The 23596-nt window shown below is 53.4% G+C and overlaps 10 protein-coding genes across 10 annotated transcripts; 6 read left to right on the top strand and 4 right to left on the bottom strand.

Annotated features, from left to right (window-relative positions):
- Nucleotides 1–85: 85 nt before the first annotated feature.
- Nucleotides 86–374, top strand: PG986_003152 (uncharacterized protein; the record flags this gene model as incomplete). Its single annotated transcript, XM_066839374.1, has 2 exons — nt 86–163; nt 276–374. 2 exons carry the CDS (start codon nt 86–88, stop codon nt 372–374), a joined length of 177 nt encoding a protein of 58 aa, XP_066704438.1.
- Nucleotides 375–1827: 1453 nt separating this feature from the next.
- Nucleotides 1828–2490, top strand: PG986_003151 (uncharacterized protein; the record flags this gene model as incomplete). Its single annotated transcript, XM_066839373.1, has 1 exon — nt 1828–2490. One exon carries the CDS (start codon nt 1828–1830, stop codon nt 2488–2490), a length of 663 nt encoding a protein of 220 aa, XP_066704437.1.
- Nucleotides 2491–3106: 616 nt separating this feature from the next.
- Nucleotides 3107–4802, bottom strand: PG986_003150 (tetrahydrofolylpolyglutamate synthase; the record flags this gene model as incomplete). The annotated part of the gene is made up of 2 exons (XM_066839372.1): nt 3107–4648; nt 4734–4802. The coding sequence occupies 2 exons, from the start codon at nt 4800–4802 to the stop codon at nt 3107–3109; spliced, it is 1611 nt and encodes a 536-aa protein (XP_066704436.1).
- A 922-nt stretch (nt 4803–5724) lies between these two features.
- Nucleotides 5725–6702, bottom strand: PG986_003149 (uncharacterized protein; the record flags this gene model as incomplete). The annotated part of the gene is made up of 1 exon (XM_066839371.1): nt 5725–6702. The coding sequence occupies one exon, from the start codon at nt 6700–6702 to the stop codon at nt 5725–5727; it is 978 nt and encodes a 325-aa protein (XP_066704435.1).
- Nucleotides 6703–7635: 933 nt separating this feature from the next.
- On the bottom strand, nt 7636–8361 carry PG986_003148 (40S ribosomal protein uS17; the record flags this gene model as incomplete). Its single annotated transcript, XM_066839370.1, has 3 exons — nt 7636–7704; nt 7762–8000; nt 8184–8361. The coding sequence occupies 3 exons, from the start codon at nt 8359–8361 to the stop codon at nt 7636–7638; spliced, it is 486 nt and encodes a 161-aa protein (XP_066704434.1).
- Nucleotides 8362–9245: 884 nt separating this feature from the next.
- Nucleotides 9246–11084, top strand: PG986_003147 (chromosome segregation protein (Spc7 kinetochore protein); the record flags this gene model as incomplete). Its single annotated transcript, XM_066839369.1, has 3 exons — nt 9246–9452; nt 9523–10619; nt 10694–11084. 3 exons carry the CDS (start codon nt 9246–9248, stop codon nt 11082–11084), a joined length of 1695 nt encoding a protein of 564 aa, XP_066704433.1.
- A 25-nt stretch (nt 11085–11109) lies between these two features.
- PG986_003146 (uncharacterized protein) lies at nt 11110–13876 on the top strand (the record flags this gene model as incomplete). Its single annotated transcript, XM_066839368.1, has 3 exons — nt 11110–12474; nt 12534–13155; nt 13212–13876. The coding sequence occupies 3 exons, from the start codon at nt 11110–11112 to the stop codon at nt 13874–13876; spliced, it is 2652 nt and encodes an 883-aa protein (XP_066704432.1).
- A 2517-nt stretch (nt 13877–16393) lies between these two features.
- On the top strand, nt 16394–17500 carry PG986_003145 (uncharacterized protein; the record flags this gene model as incomplete). Its single annotated transcript, XM_066839367.1, has 3 exons — nt 16394–16558; nt 16857–17439; nt 17493–17500. The coding sequence occupies 3 exons, from the start codon at nt 16394–16396 to the stop codon at nt 17498–17500; spliced, it is 756 nt and encodes a 251-aa protein (XP_066704431.1).
- A 203-nt stretch (nt 17501–17703) lies between these two features.
- PG986_003144 (uncharacterized protein) lies at nt 17704–18670 on the top strand (the record flags this gene model as incomplete). The annotated part of the gene is made up of 2 exons (XM_066839366.1): nt 17704–17752; nt 17823–18670. The coding sequence occupies 2 exons, from the start codon at nt 17704–17706 to the stop codon at nt 18668–18670; spliced, it is 897 nt and encodes a 298-aa protein (XP_066704430.1).
- Nucleotides 18671–21393: 2723 nt separating this feature from the next.
- PG986_003143 (uncharacterized protein) lies at nt 21394–23037 on the bottom strand (the record flags this gene model as incomplete). Its single annotated transcript, XM_066839365.1, has 1 exon — nt 21394–23037. The coding sequence occupies one exon, from the start codon at nt 23035–23037 to the stop codon at nt 21394–21396; it is 1644 nt and encodes a 547-aa protein (XP_066704429.1).
- Nucleotides 23038–23596: the final 559 nt, after the last annotated feature.

Raw genomic sequence — 23596 nt, 5'->3', positions numbered from 1 at the left:
CTTTAGAGTCGCGAGCGCAAACTGCCACGTCGTTCCATCACAATAGCCGTTCTTTCCACCTCAAACCTCTCCATCACACTTCAAGATGCCTGCTCCCATGGAACCCACCCAGCAAGCTCCTATGGACGCTTCTCCCTCCGATGGAGTCATCTCTCAGCAGCCCGTGAGTCTTTCCTTTCTACCCATGTTCCAACTTCTTCATAGCGCGAACCAACTTAGGGCATTTTTCGTTTGTTCATGGTGCATCAAGCTAACACTACCCCGTTTCGTTGTAGACCGCTGAGCCCCAGCCCGAAATGAACCTTCGTGGTGGTGAGGAGGCCGGCTGCGAGATCTGCTGTGGCCTGTGTGCTTGCGAGGAGAGCTGCTGCTAAGGCAATGGAGCTGCTATACGACTTCTGCACCCACAAGGCGGCAAAGAGGCAATCCACGGGATACACACCAGACACAGTCGTCGTTCTCAACAATCAGCGATGGACGGATGAACGGTCTGGGTATGGTATTGATTGCTATGCGTGTGGCCTGGGCAGGGAACTGATGATTGAGGCTATGCGGAACGCTAGTTTACGACGAACCGCCAACCGTGGTGGGAGCTATTGATGATGCAAATGACAACAAATCCTTCTACAAAGCAACTGGTCTCGTCTCTAGTGAAATTGTGTGCTGCCGATGCCGGTGGTAACTGGTGGTAATCGGTGTCTAGTCAAACTGTGACTCGACGATGATGATTCCATTCCCGTAGAATGGCATGCATCGTCCTGAACGAGCAGAGATCGAAGACGAGACCGAAAGAGTCTGGGCCCAGTCGAATTAAGCATTTTCCCCAGACCTGCCAAGGCGGTACAGCAAGCTTGGCATTGACTTGGCGAACCATTACATTTCCTATTCGGGACAACTGCCATGGCCTTTGTCTCGCATAGCGTGGTGTTTTTTTAATGGGCTGGCTATTACCTATTAACCTTAGTGGCTTTTTGTCGACAATCAATCAATTGATGTGCGTCGTACTTACTAAGACCCATGTAGCTGTCGACGCAATAGAGTGGGAAGGAACCTTATAAGAAGAGGCAGGGATGTTGCGCGGTGCATCCGGCTTCTGAGGAGAGAGGTCAAACACAACGCAGGTTTGTATATCATCCCAAACCTCTTCGTTTTCGCAAACAGTTCTACGGCGCGGCTCCGATTGGGCTGTACTTGAGAGTAAGTAAGTGACACCGTCCATACTACTACTACATGATACCAACACCATTACGTGTGAGCACACGTACTCCGACCAAAAGGGAGGACCTATATTTAGCTAGGCTTCAACAACAGTCCGCACGCAAACCTATCCGGTGTCAAAGACCAATGCCGGGAACCTCCACAGCCTGTCATTTGCCTGGCAGTTCCCAACACGATGGGGGACTGAAACATCCAGTAGATATCACCACTAGCCACTGGATGTTGCTTGACATCATGTCTCGTGAGAGGGACACGCTGCGCCAACTATCCAAATCGCGAAGAGGAAAGCAAATCTATTAAGGGAGCCGCGACGCTGTAGCGTTGAAGCATGCATTGCGTGGGCGAACCGTATCTCGATGGACCCCTCCCCCCTCTCTATTCTCGAAGAGAGAGGGACTCGGCCCGTGGCGCGTAAAAAGCATGTCCAATTCTTCTTCTTCCCCTTCCCAAAGGAGCTTGATGAGGTTGTCAAATCACGTTTTACTTTGTTCGTAGATCGTGCCTTTGGTGCCGCAAATTCCAGTTCATATTCTAATTGAGGCTGGGGGCTCTGTTCTCGCCCGGCAGTGACCTCCTTTTTACGGTCCCATGAGGACACAGCAGCAAGGCATGGCGACGGCGACGAAGAAGGTGCAGTTTGGACAAGATCAACACATAAAATCCACGACAAGACCCTCGCCCCCAATGATAGGAAAAGCCATACCCCTCACACCGGTTTACTACAGCAAACCCTTTAGCAACGGCAACCACAGCCACAGCAGCAGCAACAATAGGGGCGGCCTCTTCTTGGCCAAGATCGAGTACTACAACCACGACCCGCGCCAGCGCGACTTCTGCAGCCTCGAAGCCATCGACCTCAGCAACATCATCATCGCCACCACCAACACCACCACCGCCCCCAACAACCCCACCCCGCCGTCTCCCGGGTCGCCCGCATCGCCCGCGTCCGACATCGTCGAGGCCATCGAAGCCCACCAGCGCGGCCGCATCGAGCGGCTCTACCCCGACGCCCCCTCGGGCGGCTTCACCGTCGGCCGCGCCCGCGTCCTCTGGAACCTGAGCGTCGTGCACCCGGAGTGCCCCGGCCCCGAGCTGACGCAGCTGCCGCGCGACGAGGTCCGGGAGCAGCTCGAGCTGATGAAGAACCGCGGCTACGTCGACTGCATCAACATCAAGATCCACGTCGCGCGCCGAAGTAGGGAGCACGTGCGCTATGTGACGACGCCGCAGTCGATGGCTTCTTCTTCCTCCTCCCCTTCGTGGCAGGTCTGAGGGGCGGGTTTGTCGTGACATGGGTATGGCTCAGATTTGTGTATGTATATAGTTTAGGTTACACGGCTGTCAAGTCAACCCACCTTTTAACTATTGGTGTTTCTATTAAATGCAAATAAGCATGTACGTCCAATGCATCTATTCTATGTGAAGATGAAAAACCTGCTGTTCTCGATACTTATATTAGTTGGATACACATATTGTTTGGCCTCACCCGATCGTCAACAACTGCCTCCATAATCCCACGTATGACAGCCAGCAGAGTAGAAGCCGGTAAGGAGTTAGGCTTGCAGCGATACAAGTTCTTCGATAAATGTATCTAGGAATCCCAATTTGTTACTCCTGCAACGTTCACTGTATCCCCCATGGGGAAGATAGAGCTATAATTTCTCCTGAGGAATTGTCACCGCGGAAGTATATTTCCCCTGATGGCAGCAATCTATAACTGCGCCAAATCACAACGATCGTGATAGGGTATGCATCTATTTACCCGATTCCCACCAAAATCCAAGAAATCCATGCAATGCAAATGCGCTGTTGAAGCCAACCGGGGATGTTCAGACCCCATTTCCGTACTCCCTAATGCAAAGTTGATATGCGCGACAAGATGCTCTACCTATAAGGCATCCGCGCCTTCTAATATACCCAGAGCTCCTCCGACCAGATGAAGGCTGCCGGTGATGAGGGCCTGGACATTCTCGCCCTCATCCACACCCTCGCCCAGGTTTCGGACGTAGTTAATGGCCTCCTCGATAGTCGGTAACACGATGACCTTGGTTTTGGGGTCCAGGGACGACCATTTCTCGGCAAACTGGTGCTGCGCGGTCAAAGCCTGGATGGCCTGGGAATCGTACTGATGGTTGACGAAATCGCGCTTATACCCCGTGGCGGCATAGGTGACGTTGGAGCAGAACACCGCATGGCCGAAAGAGCTTCCATCCTGGGATTCGAGAGCATCCACCATTCCCTTCAGAAAATCCACCGCTTCGGTCCGTCCCTGTTGGTTGAAAATTAGAGCCTTGGGGCCGCGCTTGCCGGCGCATTCGCCAGCAAACCACTTGGTAGCCATTTTCAGACTGTCCACCGTATGCGCGCCGTCGATATGCCAGGTGATGGGTCCCTCAGATTTCACCTCACACCTGCCTCTCCAGACGACCTGCTCCAGACCGTCTACGAACTCTTTTGGAAACTTCTCAGAATCAGGCTTGAAGTCCGGGTCGAGCTTCTGCAATGCGGCCTCGGCGAGTGCCACGCCCAGGCTGGCGTTTTTCTTCTGGAACACCGCATTGGGCCGTACATTGACCCCCTGAAGCCTGGAATCAATGTCCAAGACTTTTAGATCGACCCCCTTTTGTTGAGCCCTGCTTTGCAGCACCTCGGCCGCCTCCGGGACCTGCTCGATCGTGAAAGCCGCGCTGCCCTTCTTCATGATCCCTGCTTTGTGCCACGCGATCTTCTCAACCGTGTTACCAAGCGCGAACACGTGATCAATACCCAGGGTGCTGATGGCCGTAGCGACAGGCCTCTCTACGGTATTCGTCGCATCGTACTCGCCCCCAATACCGGTCTCGTACACGGCGACGTCCACGCCCTCCTGCAGGAAGAGGTGGTAGCTCATGAGCGTCAGGTAGCGCGCGTAGATCGGGCGGGTCGGCATGGGTATGTCCACCACGGTGCTCGGCGCATCATCAGCCCCGGGGGCACCGTTCTCGCCTGTGTTGGGCTTGTCGCCTTCCGCACCTGCTGCCCTTTTACTCCTAGTTTCCGTTTCCTCGGCTTGGCCCAGCATGTCCCAGACCTCGAAGAAGTAGCGCGCAAACAGCTCCTCGCTGACGGGCTTGCCGTTGATGCGCATGCGCTCGCGGACGGCGATCAAGTGGGGGCTGGTGAACAGGCCGATCTTGCGCGGCACGCCGCGGGAGGCCTGGTACTGCTGCAGGATCGACGCGGCAAAGGCGCAGGTGCTGCCCTTGCCCTTGGTGCCCGCGACGTGTAGGATGTTCAGGCGCTCGAGGGCGGCGCCGTCGCCGTAGCCGATCCGTCGCAGGTACGTCCGCATCTCGGCGATGGAGGTGGCGTCCGGGCGGATCCCGGCCTTGCGCCGGGCTTCGATGATGGCATAGGGAGTCTGGAGCGAGTTGAGGGCGTCGATGGCATCCTGTTGGTTTGCGCAGGCAAGTGCTTGTGAGCAATCTGTTTGCTTGAAGGTTACATTCTTAGGCATCAAAACCCCCCTTACTTACATTGTAGGTTCTTGTGTTTTGCGCAGCCGCAACCGAGGTTGCTGCTGCCGCCGCCGTGGTAGTCGCCATTGTTCGTCGCGGACAGAATATTGCCAGAGTACGTATTGAACAGGCGAGGCCGACTATGCAGCGAGACACATGCCGCATCCCAAGATATGGATTTAAGAATGTCGGCTCATCATGTATGCATGACTCGGAAGGGATAAGCGAGCAATTTGAATTTGAAGCTATTGACTTCGAGGACAACGACAAGACGTGATGAACCTCAAGCAAGTACTTATTAGTCTGCAATGCCCCGCTATCCGCTATCGGATGGCTGGTGGGGCTAACCTCAGTTGAGATATGATGTTCAGCTGTTCTCCTACGATGTCCAATAATAAATTATAATAAGAATTGCTGGGCTGTTGTAGATGTTGCTACTCCTTACTGGAGTTAAGCCGCTGACTTTACCACCAGTTTCTTTGTGATCAACAATGAAACAAAACTGTCTGCCGGTGACGTCAAAGTTGCCCAATAATCTTTTAGCTGCTGGATGGCATAGTCAGAGCCACGAGCAAATCAATCAAGGTACAGATATTATACTATCTAAGGTATAATACGGCCATCTGACAAGTCTCAGCATATACTGACCACCATGAAAGTAGAACAAAAATGTGACCGATGAGGAATTTTCGGCATGGTGATACGAATATCTAATGGTTTCTACTCCGGGGCCGACAATGGCAATGCGCCAAGACAACTGCATGCTTTTTCTTCTGTTTTCCCTTCCGATCAGCACATAGTTGCAAGGGAGGCTTTGATACAAAAACTATATTTAGCAGCAACTCAGCATCATAGTTTTGAAGGGGAATATTTTGAATGACGGCATTTGCTTCATAATAGTACACTTGACTAGATCTGTACATTAGGTGACGAAGTCATCAGGTTCTGACACAGCAACTGTTGTAGAACGATATGAGCATGGCCGGGAAGATGGCCCTCACAGATTGGCCTATTTATCTTTGTTGCCGCTGCCCTTGAATGTGCCAACCACTTTATCCCAAGTGGTTTCTTCGCCCATCTCTTTCCTCCTTTGCCGCTCGAGTTCTTGCTCCTTGTAGATACCCTGCAGCCGGGCCGCAGCATCTTGCCTGGCCCGAATCTCTGCCCGAATAGCCATCTCCTCGGCCATACGGTCCTGCTCGTCGACCTTGGCCAGCCGCTCCTTGATCATGGTCTGCTGTTCCTCCGTAAGCTCCTCCTTCGCGGCAATGGCCGTCGCCTGGCCCAGCACGGGCTGACGCGGGACCAAGGGCTGGAACTTGGGGATGGGCCGGCCCTCGGCGCGCGCGGCCTCGATCTCGGCCTCCTGGGCCTGGAGGCGCTGGTAGAGGGCGTCGGCGTGCATCTGGATGTCCTCCTCGACCTCGGGGCTGCGGTCGAGGGTCGAGAGGTAGCCGAGGGCCTTGAGCAGGCGCGTCTGCGTGTTGTAGCACTTCTCGAACTTGCGCACCTGCGTGCGGCACATGGTCATGCGCTCCGACCACGACGGGTTGTTCATGCACTCGCGCCAGTCGACCTGCTCGAGCGCGCAGTTCTCGAGCGCGGCTCGGCCGATCTGCGCCTTGCGCTCCTTGTAGCCCTCGAGCACGTCCATGATCTTCTCCTGGTCGCTCTTGGTCTCGGCCTCGATCTCGGCTAGCGGCCGGTAGGTCTTCCAGAGGTGGGCGTAGCGGCCATCTTGGAACTCGGATTCTTTGGGTATTGTGGGTTTCGCCTGCCCTTCTGTCGATTGCGCTGGTGACAACGACGCGGTAGAGTCTACATAGCTCGGTCGTTTCGCTGGTGCGGCGCCGGCGTCCCGTGCTTGCTGTTCTTGGGAGCCATATTTCACTGGCGATTCCCGCTCCAGATATTCTCGTAGCTTGGGGTCGAGCTTGTGCAGAGGATCTTCGTTCTTAGACGGCCAAAGGCTATCCCACCAACCCATTGCGGTCAATATCGTAGCTCCTTTGTTCGAATCACAAGTGACTTGATGTAAGCAAGGGTTTTAAAGCCGTTAGTCGGAAGTAATTGGATTCCTCTTGTCGGCTTTCAATCCCCGGAGCTTCAAAAAGTTGACATTGGGGTTGCGCTCGGAATTTGCCGTAAGTTGCCCATGTCCATATTGAACCCGCTGAAAAGTTGGCTGCCCTGAAAAGTACGTGCGTCACTTTGACATACACTATGCCTACAACGACAGCAACTCTAGCCCCCGACTTATAGATTACGGCGAGATAAGATATATTGATAAGTGGTCCAGATACTCAATGCTCAATGGAAAACATCCAGTAGTTAAGATCTTGGATTGGCGGATTTATACTCATCTCGTCACTAACTTGAATCCCGAACCAGAGAGTAAGATCTACAATTGCTCTTAGTAGCCTGCGCCTCGAGAAGCTGGGTAGCAACTGTGCAAGTCAATGTACCAGTAGCTGATACGCAACTGCTTGGTCGCAAGTTAGATGGAGTGATACCGGTGGTATAAGATCGTTCTAATGATTGGTATGATACATCACATCACTTCACCAGTTCCAGCAAAGGTTTGACCAAGTGCAATCATCAATCTCGTTCTCATTACGAACTTCTAGACTGCCAATAACAACACGTTGAGACGCCAGGAAAATCGACTCTATGCCCGCAAAGTCCTTGTTGGCCGTCCAGACCTTCCGTCCATACTCGCGCAGAGTTACACGTCACCACCGAGAAGCCAATCGTAAAACGTGACGGGTTGCGTGATGAATCGTTTTATTTCAGGACTGCCGATTTTTGCACGTTTGTGCTATAGCAGCTACCATAGTAATCCGCGCCCCAGTTCTGAATCGCAGAACGTGAAGTACCCTCATGCAAATGACGCCTATGATGCCAAGGAAAGACCCGATTTTTAGAACTTGCTGAACGACTTGACAGCCTTGCCAGTTCGGGGCAGGACACGCAGGACGTTGAAGCGAACCTAGGGAGTGGTCAGTTTGACATCCGATCAAAGTCCGGATTCTAAAAGGGGACGTACAGTCTTGCTGAGAGGTCTGCACTGGCCAACGGTGACCTGGTCACCCTCCTCAACACGGAAAGCTGGGGAAACGTGGGCGGCCAAGTTCTTGTGTCGCTTCTCGTAACGGGCGTACTTGGGGATGAAGTGGAGGTACTCGCGACGGATGATGAGAGTTCGGTGCATCTTGGTGGAAACGACGGTGCCGGTCAGGATACGGCCACGGATAGAGACGAGGCCGGTGAAGGGGCACTTCTTGTCTGTAGTTCGCAAAGCATGTCAGTCTCTGCCGTCGCGCGAAATCGGGCATTTCTTCCCCAAATTGATATCATTGTTTCTGTTGGGTGCTGGATCCCAGCGAATTTCGCATCACTGGTACTTGTCGAAAATGACACCCAAAGATGTCGCATCACGCGTAAAACGTGAGCGCTGCCTTGACTTACCGATGTAGCTGCCCTCAATGGCGGTCTTGGGGGTACGGAAACCCAGACCGACGTCCTTGTACCATCGGCGGCCACCCTTGCCGGGACGGGCAGACTTGGTCTTGACCTTGGAGTTCTGGAAGATGTGAGGCTGCTTCTGGTAAGCACGCTCCGACTGGACGGTCAATTCGGTGGCCATTTTTGCGGTGGTTGTCGAGGGTCGTCGAGGTCGAATTGATCGTTGATGGTTGAGTGTGTCGTGTACCTAGGCGAAAAGTTCAGGCAAGAGTGAATAATGGAAGCTGTCTGTGGATTAATTTTCCATGTGGGCAGAATTGCCCTGAAAGTGGTAGTGCGCTGCCACAAGTGGCTGGGGCGGTGTGTGGTGTGGCTGGTTTCAAACCGGCCTTTTTGGCCGTCCTAGGGTGCTTATTAGTGCGGGGTTCTTGGTTCAGACCTCAGATCAATCAAATGGAGGGTCAGAGCTTTCAAATTCAATGAATGATTGAGTCAAGGTCCACCCGCTCTGAAGAAGGGCGGTGCCTTGTCAGCTTGGAGACGTTTCTGTGTTCTTGAAGGAGACAAGCGAGCTGATAATTACCTACATGACAAACGAGTATCGCAAAGAGCACACCAATGCCATAAGTACTCTATCCGTACATCTCATCTTCATGCAAATTACTCGCCTCTCACGAGAAGATTGAGTCTCTTCAACTTGCCCATGCTGCCGCTTTGCTACTTGAGACCAATCAATGCCTTGATTGATGATTACTAAGTCACTGCGCTTGCTTAACTCCAACAAGAAAGAAAAAAAAAGGAAAAAAAAAAAGAGGATAGGATCCTTGGCCACTCGCTCAACGCTCACTTGACACACGCTCTGTTGCTGTGGGGAACTATGCCCGAACAGGAAGTCATGTAAATAAACCGACGATTGACGCGCCTCACCTAAGTGCATGTCGCACGCGGTTATCTTTCCCACCACGATAACGCACATACATAGTTGCTTGCGGTTTACCCCCCCAAACCAAACCGAACTTGCATTGCCCCAGACATTTGAAGTCGCCTTTTCTTGATCACCTCAATATGGGAGACGTAACTCTGCCACCGACGCGGCGGCCGCGCAAATCGACAGGCCATTCGCCCGTGCGAAAGAGAATTGAGAAAGAAAACATCACAGTCGACGTAGCTAGCTCTTTGGCTGGTAATGGCGGCCGAAAGAAGTCACGTAGTAAGAGTATAGGACCTGGTGGCCTGGATGTTCTGAAGTCGGGATCTGGCAATCGACGAGTTGTAAGAATCCGTCCCATCCCCTGACTGCAGTCTGCGCCCTCACGTTGATAAGTAGCTAATGTCGCTATAGTCGCTCGCAGCGCCCGCCCGGCCTCCGCCACGGTCGATCCTCAAGCCTACGGTGCCAATACTGCCAGAGATTCCTCCACATAAGCCGAAATCGCGGATACCCCAGTCGTCTGCCCATCTCCAAGGCGCCGAGAATACGCCCAGTCCTTTTCAGAATGGGGATCACAATTCTTCCGGGACCAAGGTCGCGCTGCGCACTGAGGAGGAACAACAAGCCGCTGCGCGCGAACGAGAAGAGAAAGAGAGGCTAGAGATGGAGAAGGAGATCAAAGACCGGAGAGAGGCGCGCCGGAAGTCACTGGCTAACAGAAGGGTGTCCTTTGCGGCGGAGGCTACTCTGCATACATTTCATGAGGTTGAGGACATGCAAGACTCGACAACGTCTACAGATTCTACACGACGAGCTTCCTCTCTGGCTGCCCAGCCTTCGGCGCCTGAACCAACTCAGCCAGAGACCGAGCCGACAGACCCGCCATCAACTCCCCCAGAACAAGTAGAGGAGCCTGTTCCAGACACACCCGAGCATCAGCGGGACCTGCACCAGAAGAAGAACCGCAGAAGCTCTGCGTTGTCTTCGATGAGCTTCAACAATGGTGATGATGACCACACAATCGCATCAACTATCTATAGTTCGGACTCAGAAGGAACGGACGGCTCGACGGAGATTCATGAGGAGATCCACTCCGATGACGGCAGCGACTCGGATGTCGATGGTACGACCATGGACTTGGTCGTCGACGAGGTGACCGGCACATCCGTTGCATCTGGCATTACAGCTCGCTCTGTATCGCCTGATGGCACTAACAACACCCTTGATGATGCCTTGCGGCTTGCTAGCAGGCAGGCCCAAACACAGAGTATCGATGAAGAGGAGGAAATCATTCCGTCATTCGGTTGGGCCAGGAAGCCGGCCCCTAAGAAAGATAGCCCTGAGCAACACCAGCCCAGCCAATCCTACCGGCCATATGACGGGCCTAATGAGGATACGGTGGATCAGAGTGAGATGGACATGGACATGGACATGGACTTTACCAATGCAATGGGCGGAATACTCAAAGCAAGCAATGCCGCAGAAGAAGACATACAAGATGACGAAATGTCCATGGACGTCACGAAAGTATTGGGGGCATTCTCCCACAACAAGCGGCCCAGCCTGAGCGGAAATCCTCCAGCCCTCAAAACCCGGGGGATGTGTCGTCAACAGATGATACAACCATGGACCTCACTATGGCCATCGGCGCCATTCGCAAGAACAACAACGTGCAAGATTTCGAGGTGGAGAGCAACGCTGACAATGAGGATATGTCCATGGAACTCACCACTGCCATGGGGGCGGTACTGCCTCCAGGGACAGGAGGACCGAGCAAGAGGAAGTCTCTACCATCCCGCCGCCGGACCCTCACAGCGGCTAATGATGAAAATACAATGGATATGACGGTTGGGTTGGGTCGCATTCTGCCGGCTCCCCAAGCTGGAGACGATGAAGAGGAGGAAGAGGCTACGATGGGGATGGATATGACAATGGCCATGGGCGGAATCTTCAAGGGGGGCTTCCCCGGTTAAGGACCGGGCACAAGCAAAACACATGATGGAGGAAGAAGTGGACAGGGCCGACAGCGCCCCCCTCCTGGTCTTTTCTTCGCCAATGAGACCGCTATCAGCTGGTACTGCGGCTCCTGCGCCATCCGAAAAACCAAGCTCTGGCATTTCCCCTTTTCTGCGCAAGAGCTTGCGTCGCAGCGTAAGCCGGAGACCCTCTGATGTTTCTAATGCCAGTTCACCCATACGCCGACTGTCTCCACCAAAACAGACTGCCCCGGATATTGAAAGTAGCCCTGTGGCAAGCGTCCAATCATCTCCTCTGAGGACACCTTCACCAGGAAAGCCGTCGAGCCGCACACCTTCCCCGCAACGATCAGCTGTTTCCAGGGGACTGTTCGGGCCCAATTCTCCATTCAAAAGCGCCCAGAAGTCTGCAAATGTATTCCAGCAAGACCCTTCAACAGGTGTCCCGACGCCGCGCATTATTCTAACCCCTCAGCCACGACGTGTCTCCGGCATTGGAGCTGATCGTAGTGGCCTGGGGTCTCCTAAAGTTGCTGCTCTCTTCGATCGTCGGGAATCTATCGGCGATTCTGCCAGCAAATTTGTCCCCGGGAAGACCGCCAGGGGCGTAACGTTTGCCGACCCTCGTGTTATAGAGGTTGAAATCGACAATGAGCGCCAGGCAGAAGAGGACCGGGAGAATGGACGAAGCATACTCGAGCGGGAGGCTGACTGTGGCGACGATGATAACACAGCCACGCTCAAGGACATGATTGCCAGTATGTCCCCTAAAAAGAACAGCCAGTTCAAAGGTCGCAAGAGTCTCCACGTTGGAAGTGCTAGGGGACTGCTAGGAAAGCGTCCTGCTGAGCTGGACGACGAAGATGAAGAGGACAGGGATGGGGTTAAGAGACTCAAAGGCCACCAAGGAAGCCCCGTCAAGAATATACATTTGCATGCTCCCCCGACTGTGGCGGAGACAACGGGACGTCTCACGCGTTCCGCAAGTCATACTTTGGAAGAAAATGGCAGCCATGCCTTTACGCCATCAATATCTCACTCGCCCTTGGCAGGCTCTGGGGGTGCAGCCTCTTCGCCGCGCCACCAACGCCGCTTCAAGTCGGTCGAAAATGACCAGCCTACGGACACCTTCAGCTTTGAGGAGCCTCATCGTCCCTTGGAGCGAGATCTTCTCGACGATGACAATGATGAAGAACGCATCCACTTGCAAGACTTCCTCAACATGACCAGCATCCGTTTTATGGAGTTGACTACGACCAAACGGCGACACACGCAAGCACCAGCTGCATTGAAAGACAGTACGATGCACAATGTAGAAGATGTGTCTTTGGAGAGATGCATTGTCGCTGGGGCTTGCACTGTCCCAATGCTGGAGCTATATCAGCACGTAAGTCCTTCTGTCAACCAATTCTTATCTTGTGACGTATGCTAACATCATATCATCAGTCATGCCGCGAGTTGAAGAAGTACATCTCGGAGGGGAGACGAATTGTACATGAGATCGAAACAGAAACTTTTGACGAGAACCCCCCTTTGTTCAAGGAATACATCTCTGCCACCCCTGATTTCAAGCTCTTGATGGACAACCAGTTCAAGAATGTCAAGACCCACGCACGACTCCTCAGCAAAGCAATGTGGTATGAATGGCGGATGAAGCTGCAAGATGGCCTCAAGGAAGGATTGGTGACGATCGCCAAGGACATGGAGGATGACGACCAGCTTCTACAGAAGCAAGAAAGCATGCTCAACGTCAGTCTTCCTAACCTGATGAAAACCTACGAGGCCTTAGAACAGGAACACAGCAGCCTGCGCTCTATGGCCCAGGAACTTGCCGAATGTGATCCCGAAGAGCTTGAAGCTGCCAGAGCTGAACTGGGCGATGTGGACTCGGATGTTGCAGAGAAGATGCGCAAGATTGAGGAGTTGCAACAGGTGCTCGGAGAAACCGAGTCAACAATCGAAGACATGGTAGAGCGCAAACAAGAATGCCTCACAGCCATCGATGAAGCGGAGAAAATCCGGGAAGAGTGCAGAGGGTGGAGTTCCAAGGAGATTAGCACTCTCAAGGGTAAGCCGCTACGTCCACGAGATTTCCTCTTGCATATGCTAATAATATGCGCACAGTGAAAGTTGACGAGATTGAGAAGGAGCATGGCTGGACCATTGCTGGTATCTCGGGGACGACGGTATCGATGACTTATCGTCGCGAAATCGAGGTTGCCTTCGACATCGGGACATTCCAAGACGCCAAGACAACCTCGCACGTTGATCTGTGGTACATTGCGGCGAACCGCGAGAAGAACCCGCAGCTCAAGTCGGCTGAGAAGGACTTCTTCGTCCAGTGCATACGTGACTATATACGCGAGCTGGTACAAGCTAAGGCGAAGATCTCCACTCTGCTCCGTGCGATCGGTGCGGCGTGGGACAAGGCCGACGCCGCTGCCGACGACATCCGCCTGCTCAACTGCACCTTCCCAACCGAAGTTGCCAGGACAAGCGACTCCTCGATAGCAGCCAAAGTCGACATGCTGCTCGTACCTCTGGAGACGAAAGTGCAACTTACTCTGGGCCTTCAAAGCCAATGCACGTCCGACGGAATCGAGTTCCGCATCGTGCCACAGGCACAGGTGGTCTACGGCGAGCACTTCAAGATCGACAAGGTTTGCGAGTACCTGTCCACTAGGCTCGGGGAAAGGGTCACCACCAAGAAGGAGAATGAAGCTGTAGAGTCGTGGAGCGATGTCATTGTTGAATTGCACGAGCGACTGGTTGCCCGAGGTCGAAAGTGATGGATGCTCTTTGGAGGCTGGAGTTCGGGACTTCATGAATTATGACTATACTTGTTAGGTGATGGCTGCTTCCGGGCATTTGTTGATGAGGGAAGCGTAGGCGTTTTGTAGTGTATTTGGACAATTCTTATGATACGGCCTTTCATCTTGTCATGCTGTGTGGCTGATTTACTTGGTGTGATTCCCATATGCCTGCTGATGTGTTATCTCATATGGTTACTAGAAGCATGAAGGATTGTCTACAGTTTATGGAAACGCTTGCCAGCCAGCGGGTGGCATGTAGCCACGCCGCGCCATGGGCAGCTTGGTAGCAACATGCCCATACGTATATGGGATTACAGCTCAACACGAAGGTCGAAATTTGTGGCGGCTCCCTCCTGGACGGAGTTAGATGGCTGTATATCAATAAGTTGCATATGGTAGCAGACGAAAGTGCCGAGAACACAGGAAGGTGGCAAACAGCAAACACGCAGAGAGGGAACATACCGAGTACAGATGGTTTGTAAACGCATCTAGAGAGCAATCCATTTATGATGAAGGACTATCTCGAAGTTGGGCTGCTCTAGACCCAACCCATATGAAGTCCTTTGAGACTGCTGACCGTGGCATCATATTATCGCAACTATCACAGCGAGCCATTTGCGTGACAAACAAGAGGTCTGCGGACTACTGTATACTTGCTGTTGGTGCTCGCCTTACATGTGTTTGCCTGAGGAGCTGCTCCTAGAAAATGGTATGTTTGACTTCCACTGGAAACTATTCCCACGCCCATATTCAGACAGTTTACACGTATGGTGCATGGTGGCCTACATGGCCATCATCGGACACCCAGGTCACGCGAGTTGAATATCATGACGGACTGGACCTGTTAATGGCATCAGAATGGCATCGTCCATGGCCACCTGGAGTCCTGTTTCTGCAGACGCTCAGAGCCACATTCTACTGTCCATATTGGACTTAGCTGCTTGCCAGAATTAGGCATGAGTTAAGCATGTAGGTAATGATCACGGGTGTGCTTGAGCCTCCATTCCCCATATGTGAATACCTGATCTGATGGGCTCCAACATGATAGGCCTGGCCTAAGAAGACCTGTCTGATATGACCTTAATCCTTCCCGGAAACTGTAGCTGCGTGTGGTTCACTTAACATCCTACGAATCGGGCAGTTCCTGTTATGATCATTGTTGCGATGGAACTGATGGCAGGTGGTTGATAGCTACACGCTTTGATACATCATTGTGCAAGTCATGGTTTACAAAGACGTCCTTGGCATGTCGGTCTACCGTTGTTTACATCGATGTTGTGATATCTGGGTCGATTACATGTTTCTCGATGACCAATATCAATAGATCCCATCTGCTGGCAAGACAGTCGGAGCCTGGGTTACGAAGACACCTGCGCAAGAGGGATGTGAAGCATGAACCTACGTGGCCACAATGAGGTAGGCCTGTCACGAGCTGAGCCAGTCCAGCAATTCGTGTGGTCTGGTAGGTCTAGTCTAGGATGTAATGTCAGGATAATATCGTGGCGGTTGGTGTACTGCTTCCTGTCACTGATTTTATCTGGCATTGGGGCTTCCCATGCAATGTGCTACGGTCACAGATAAAGTATCACTGCCCCGTCGTCATCACGACATCAGCAGCTTCACGGGTAGGTACCATACGTGCAGCCTCGAATGCACCAAGCCAGCCTGCTCTGTTGTCACATGCCCGAGCGAGTTCCATTCATTATCTGAGGTAGTTCTATCAACTGTCCTGCTTCGCTCTACTCTACGGGATACCACCAGCACCGCATGCTGCTGGGTAGCACTGAGCCTGGCCGAATAGGGGGATGGGGGGGGGCGTGGCTTGGTATGAATCTGCCTATGTGCTTAACCTAAGATATCTCTTACTGAACTACCTGCGCATCATACCCTGAGCGTCACCATGCTAGATGCCAGTTTACCAACGAGCCATGAGTGTGGGCGCTGCCCTGCTGCAGTGAGTGCTGCATTGAATTGACTGTACCTTGGTACCCGTTGCCTGACATCTCCTAAGCTTCCTCCTCCATGGCAACGCTCTCCCAAAGTACGGTTGCCCCCATAAGTTTTCCAGGCATTCACCCAAAGTGAGGCATCGTTATTCTTATCGTCCGTAGCAACCAGCTTAGCAACCAGCTTTCGAGCACATTGAATGTACCGTTTTCTGTTGTGGTGGTGGCCCTCCGCAAAGCTATAAATATTTCTCCTCCCTCCAGGATTTCCCAGAAATTCCTTTTCCCTTCCTCCTCCCTCCCTCTCCCCCCATCACGCATCACTCTTGTCTGAACTTCACACGCTCGACTTGATCATCCAGCACTTGCCACGCTCGATATCTTTTCACTCCCCTGAACCTTCACACAAGTCTGACCATCTCTCTTCCATTGTGCACCTGATCTTTGTTGTTGTCGCCATCATCATCGTCAGTCACAATGTTCTCTGGCATCCTCTCCCGCCTTTCCCCCTTCTGGGACTCCTCTCCCCCTCGCCCTCGACTTCATCATGTATGTCGTCTTGGGCTTCTACAACGTTAGCGTCAGATTCGTGGCTGCCACCCTGTATCTGTCTGCTTTCTACGACGTCCCCTCTGCCTTTGTCTTGGCTTCTCTCGGCTGCTGCACTCCTCAGCCTATCTGGTTCTCTGCTGTTTTCCTCTCGGTTTTCTGGGTAAGTATTTTCTTTTTCTTTTTCTTTTTCTTTTCTTTCTATCTCCTCTCTTATCCAGCCTCCTATCCAAACAAGTGTACACCTATTCATCCCATGCTGTAAACATGATTCAACTCCTGCCTTTCCTCTTTCACCTTGGTACCAGACATACATCGACCAACATCAATACACCTCTTCAACAACTGAACCAACTTAACCTCCCTCATGTCCCCTATCTGAATTCTCCCCTCCCGATTCAACCATGCTACACCATATGTGTTTCTACTTGTACATCAGCCGCTGACCGAAAGCTCTCCAGCTTCCTGCCCACCTGAAGAAAGAACACCCCGAATTATGTCGCATCAGCTCTGAAGGTGCCGACCGGGTAAAGGAATTGTTCTTCACCGCTGTCTCTGCTCTGGCCTCAGCCTACCACACGATCCACGCCTGGTGGTCGCGTCTCTCGTCGCCTGTCAACCCCCCAACCGACGAGCAGGCAGAGCAGGCAGAGCAGGCAGAGGTGCCGGAGCCCGCTGTTGTCCAGCCTCCGGCACAGGTTGAACGGGACCCTCGCCACCCCAAGCCCTACTACAACTCCCGGCCTTACCCTGCCCGTCAAGATGTTATTGAACATGCCAGGCGTCAGGCCGCCCAGAAGCGGGTCCCCACCCAATTCGAAAAGGGCTTGATCGCGCACCAGGAAGCCGTCAAGAAGATCCAGGCCAGGCAGCGTCAATCTGTCAATCCTCTCGCTCCTGGTTACGTCTATCCCGCTCGCGCTCCCCGGGCCCCTTACCGTGCGGTTCGCGATCCTGATATGGTAAGGCGCAGACGGCAACAGGGTATCGACAAGCTGGCCGAGCCGAAGCTTGAGCCTCATCTTCGCTCGGACATGATCAAGGGTCATCAGGCACACGGCCTCGGTCTGATCTACAAGCTCAATGCCGAGCGGCAGGGAGTTGAGATCATCGAGGACGTCCAGTTCCACCCTGGTCCCATGCCCGCCATTGCCCCTGCCTCGGTCTTCGCCCCTGCTCTTGCCCCGGTCTTCGCTTCCGCTGTTCCTGTCCCAGCTTCGGAGGATTCATCTGCTGGTCAATCTGCACAGATTCCTGTCTCCGGTCAGGGCTAGTTCCCCTCGGCCTCGACTGCGAATGCTGTGCCCGATGAGTCTGCCCGTCTGCCTGGTCCCGCTGTTGCTGCTGAGACGACTCGGTAAGACATTTTCCAAATCAAAATTCTCTGGTTGAACTGATTGCTAACTGCTCTCTTATTAGTGAGGAAGCTGCTGTTTCAAGCAACAAGGGTCCCGCTGTCATCCCTCGGACACCCTCCCCTCAGCTCGCTCCCTCCGGTCCTCTGGCTCCTGCTCCGGCTCCTGCCCCTGCTCCGGCTCCGGCTCCTGCTTCTACCTCTGGTGCCTCTCCTGATGCTCAGCCGGCCTCTCAATCCGTGGAACCCGACTCCACCCCGGCTGCAGCTGCCCCGTCCTCCGCTGGTGCCGATGGCAGTGCCTCTGTCAATGCCCAGCCGGACTCCGAGTCACCTTGCCCGCCCTCTCGTCCTCGTCGCACCTTGCGCCCTGTCAAGCCCAAGCCCAAGCCCAACCCGTTCACCCCCAAGCCTGCGAAGGGGTCTGCGTCTGATCCGAAGACCTATGGTTCCAAGGACGATGGCGACTCGGACGAGCACACCGACGAGGACTCAGAAGTAATTCCGTTCTCCGCGGCCAATAGCATGAAGGCATGGTGTCAGGCGCAGCAGAAGAAGCTCGACGAGAAGAAGGCTGCTGCTGCTGCTGCCTCTGCTGCCTCCCCTGCTCCCGCTCCCGCTCCCGCTCCTGCTCCCGCCCCTGCTGCCTCCTTTCAAGCACCCTCAGCAGGGTTCAACTTTCAAGCCGGCTCTGGTGCTCCTTCCCTCGGCGCAGCGAAGACAAAGCACTACGCCCAGGAGCTCGAGAAAAGGGGTGAGCAGTTCCGCCAAGGGACGAAGCCACCGGAACGCCCAGATGGTAGTTCAGCTCGGAACTTGCCTTCCGACACTGTCGACCCCGCTGAGCAGGCTTCTCCTGCGGTGATGGCTCAGCGTCGCCTCCTCAAGGGCAAGAAGCTTCTCCCTCAATCTCACAACTAAAGAGCAGTAGACCAACACGCGTGTCTGGGCTCAATCCCCGGATACTTTCCAACCAGTCTTTCCTGTTGGTTCGGCCTGAATTTGACCAAGGGTGCACTCTCTGTTCCCCTTCCTGGAGGGATGAGGTCGAGACCGATTTTCACTTTCGGGTCCAAACCCCGAAGGCTGGGTTCGATTCCCAGTGATCTTTGTCAAAAGATTTTTACCTACTATCGGTTTCTTCTGAGTCTCTCCACAGCTTCTACCGTCATCTACTTCCCTCTTTTGTCTGTCTTTGAGTTCCACTGGGTAACATGGCCACCTTGTCTCTCGGCATGTTCTCTTTCTCTCGGTATTGGCTACATGGTTACCTGTTTCCCGGTCTACTTAACGATGCGATCTTCACCTCCCAACAGCCAGAACTAGAAGTACTTGCGTTGCTTTGATCCTTCGACAATCCACCCATCAAGCAACTTGATCTGGTACCTCTACAACGGTCGCCTGCGTCGCACTGATCCTGAAAGCGAGGAACCCTCCCCATAGGGTGAAGCGAGTAAATGTCGACACCTATGCAGGCCACACGCCCACCACGTCCGCCAGAACACAGTGACCCCATTCCCAGAGGGCGAGTGTGAGCGGTGGTGTGAGAGGTCTTCACACATCTCTCGGATGGCGTACATGACACACTCTTCGACAACGTCTTGATTTGGATGATTCCTAAGCTGACTGGCGGTTGCCTATACAACACAACTGCTTAGATGGCAGGCTGATAAGCCGGGCTTCCACTTCTCGACCCGTGTGTCACTGTTGGTTGGTTGATGCATCGTCATCATCATCATACGATTTTTTTGGTCGGTTTACTTCTGTTTTGTCGGAATTCCTCTTGCAACATCTCTTCGCTCTTCGACATTCTTGGCGTTTTCATTTTCCTATTCTTCCTGTGTTGTTTGGTTTACCTCTTTCCTTCCTTTCCTCTTCGTCATCTCTCAGAAAATTCAAAAAAGCGCCTTCGTGTGCGCCAAAAAAAAGTTGAAAACAGAAACCCGTTCAAAAAAGCGGTTAGCAGGGGAGATTTGGGACGAGTTGATGGACCTTCCTCTGGGCTTTGGTGTCTGGGTGGCAGCAGCGACCATCGCCAAGTGATCGACGAAGTCTTCTCGGATCCTCATCGAACTTAGCGCCGTATTTCCTAGAGTTTGTTGGCGTTGTGGTTTGATGGTTCTGGTAAGTCATCTGTGCCTTTCCCTCCTCTTCTTCCTCCTCTTCTCCTGTTCCTTTTGCTAACTATGACTACGCAGGACTCTTGTTCCTGCGCCACATAAGGGCATCGGCCATTTAATGATTTGTTGGCGTGGTGGTTTGTTGGTTCTTGTAAGTATTGTCCCTTCTTTTCCCTTCCCTTCCCTTCCGTCCTCCTCCTCCCCTCGAGTGTCCCTGGTACTAACAACGATGACACAGCGGCTCCACACCACCAGTGTTGGCACCGGCCATCTAAGGATTTGTTGGCGTCGTGGTCTGTTGGTTTCAGTAAGTATCCTCTCTTCCTTTCCCTCTTGCTCCTCCTTCTTCTCCCACCGTGTTCCCTTTGACTAACCATGATTACCACAGCGGCTCCACACCACCTAAGGGTTATATTCTTAGGGTTCATTGGCCCGGCTTGCGCCCCAGCACGTTTTGGCCGGGCTCACTGAGTAAGGGTACTCGCAGTGATGTCTATGGGTCGCGCACACAGGGGACGTGGTGTGGTTTCGCGTGGCCTATAGACGGGATGTTCGGGGAGCGAGGTTGTGTTGTTCCAGCACCTCTAAATCTTTGGAACGTTGGCCTCTCCGGGTTTTCCCAGGACAGCTTGTCTGTCTTGGGTTTTCTCCCTTCAGTTTGGTTGCTGGTTCGCCCAGCGTCACGCAGAAGGATATATCATCAAGGGGATGTATGGTGAAAAGATTGTTGTAGTCACAGGCGTTTGGTGGCAACATCGTCATAACTGCTTACCACCCACAGTTGAGATCTGAAGCACATTCTCATGGGAAAAACACCAGGGATCATCGGTTTGATATTGATACGACGACCAGTCTGCTTCAGGCTCTGGCATGCTAAGAAGTATGATAATATTACCAGAACTCGAGGGGGAAGGGGACGTTGAACGAGGTGTAAGCCAGGCAGATGGATCACTCATAAACTGGCTGGTCATGCTACCTTGTTACGAATGAACACATAGTTAGGCAAGGTCAAGAGAAATCGCAGAGATGGGTCTACATGAGGTTGTGTAAGCTTGAAACGTGAAAGAAGTCGGGCTGAGGAGAGATGATTCATTAACTGTTGCGTTACTAGGGATATGTGTATACGGTATTAACAGCCAGTAAGGGCAGCAAGCAGTTTGGAAACTGCAAACATGAGGGAAAAATTTCTGCGTGAGGTGGGAAAATACTTGGTTACAACTTTCATCTCACAATTGGAGTGCAAAATCTACTCGAGTAGATAGTACAGACCGAGGGCCTGTTTGAGAAAAGAGCCAAGGGTTCGGGCTCCGCGTTTGCGAACCTAGAGCATTTGTTGTTGCCTATGAGTGCAACATAGATTCTGTCTAGCTATCACCATCACGCACCTCGTCATGTTTCAACAACTTCGTTCTGGTTATACACACCAAGGAAGACTTCCCCCAACAAGCCAAACCTGTCCCCGTGCTAGTTGGAAACGGGGCTCGCATAACCATGAAGACAGGTTCGCGAGACTACCAGGCTTGATCACCGAGGCTTGATCTTCGTCCATCCATTCGTGCTCTTCTCCCGATCCTTGGCAGAAACACCCCCGACAGCCCCGGGGCCGCGTGGAGAAGCATCCGAGCCGCCACCGCCACCTTTAACCGTGTTGACGCTCATATAGCTCTCGAGGCCGAACCGCTGCTGTGGGCCGGGCTTCGCGCGCGACCGTGGTGTGCCGCCGATGAGCACCCCGTCGTCCAGGTCGTTGGGGCCGAACTCGTCGTCCTCGATCAACTCCCACTCGGGCGCGGGCGCCTCGTTGACAAGGCGGGCGCGCAGCTGATCCGCCAGCTTGAGTGGGTTTGGCAGCTTGAAGTACTTGGTGAATTCATGGCCGGCGGCGCCGCCAAGGTACGTGTGCGCGGTACCGTGGGACCATTGGCCCATCCTGGGCGCGGCCTTGTTGATGAGATCGTTGTTGCCGGTTGGATCTATTTCGTTGTTATTGTTGTTGCTGCTGCTGTTGTCTGCCGTGCTACTACCACGACGCCCGGGGGACGACGTTGAATCCGGGTCCGGGATCAGCTGCTGACCTGGCTGGTTCCGCTGCAGAGATGAACCGATCAGGAGATTGTATAAGTTGCGGCCCATGCAGGAGAATTCTTCGAAGTTGTTGCTATTGTCGCCGACAGGTATGCCTTGGGTCCGGCATAACCATACTATGTCATACGCAAGGAGACAGGCGCCTTCTGTACACGCGGTGTATGTCGGAGATTCCTCTTTGGCAAGTGTTGAGAGGGGTTTATCCAAGAACAGGGGCCGAGGATGGGGTATATGACTGTATCCTCGGTCTCGAGGGTCGTTTGGAAGTTGTGATGAGCCCGGAAAGGGGACTTGACCATGATGGTAGGAGGAGACTAGAGAGAAGATGGTAGGCCTTGGGTAATCGTTGTGTGGCAAGGTGATTTCGGCAGGGAGGCGGATGTCAAGGTAATGCGCGGCGAGCCACAAGAGATGTGCAACGTGTCCGAGGGACGCAGAGATATGTTCAGGAGAAGTGCTGTTCATGTGGTGAAGATTGACAATCTCAATGCCACCAATCTTGTATTCGAAGCGTATGGGATTTGATCGCCTGACACGTTGTAGCCGGTAGATCTTGGCCACCTCTGTGCACAGGGCGGCCCGGTACTGCGTCATAGCCTCATACTCTCGATCCCACGCGTACCTTGTCATCTTGATCGCCTTCTTGACCTCGTCCAGCTCCCTGTTCTTCCTGGCGGCGATTCCTTGCGATACTGTCGCAAGGTCCGCTTTGCGCCGCGCGATCTTGGCTTTGCGCGTTTCAATTTCCTTCTTGGCTTTATCAATGTCTTGCTGCAGCCTCTCTGCGGTAGCGATGATATGCTCTGTCTCGTCTCTGGCTTGCTCAGTCGCCGAGACGCAGTGGTCCACATATCGGCGCGTAGCTCGAATCGGAGTGGACGTTGCTGATTCTGGGTCGCTGCCTAGCTCGAGGGCGCTGATTTGACCGTCCAGCATCGCCGTCTCCATCAGAGCTTTGGCGTTCTCTATGCGACTCTCGTACAGCATGTTCCGCGCGTCCATGGCGCAGTAGAAGGGCAGCCGCTGGGGGTGATGCCGCCGCTGGCAGACATGGCAGCTCACCGGTTGGGCCCGATGGTCCATGGTGGCAAGTTCCGATGGAATGGAATCTGGGGGGTTCCACGCCTTGGTCGGCTTCTGGGGTATCAGGCGATTGATAAGGGGCCTGACATTACGATTTGGGGAGACGCGAGGTTAGCCAGGAGACAAAGAAGGGCCAAGGTCGGGTCATGCGTGATCGAATTCCCATATGCCCATGAGAGAGTGACGTCGAAAAGATACGGAGGTACAAAGCGCTTATCGGCTTATCGGCGGTTCGTCCCCAGAAAGGCATGCAGCCAAGAAAGCCACCGACGGCAGACAGACCCCTGCAGGCAAGTCACGCTTTGGGCAGCGACGCGTCCAACGACTTTGTCGATTAAAGTGGCAGGGTTAAGGGTTAGGGGCTGGTGCCAATGGAAACCGTGTATAAAGGCAGTTGGACCAGGTGCATTCGCAGTTTGGCTGAGCTTTGTGTTATATGTGAACAAATGCACTGCGTCTGGCCCTGTGAGCAAGTTGTCTGACGACATACCGTACTTCTGTCACTTTGTCTGATTTCGAGTCACCGGTCCCACTGGTCGGTCACCTGAGCCAAGCAAGG

Source organism: Apiospora aurea, assembly GCF_038362705.1.
Source record: "Apiospora aurea strain CBS 24483 chromosome Unknown utg000002l_segment0_segment0, whole genome shotgun sequence".
Taxonomy (NCBI): Eukaryota; Fungi; Ascomycota; class Sordariomycetes; order Amphisphaeriales; family Apiosporaceae; genus Apiospora; species Apiospora aurea.
The sequence above is the reverse complement of the archived record's forward strand: the minus strand, read 5'-3'. Positions and strand labels throughout refer to the sequence as shown.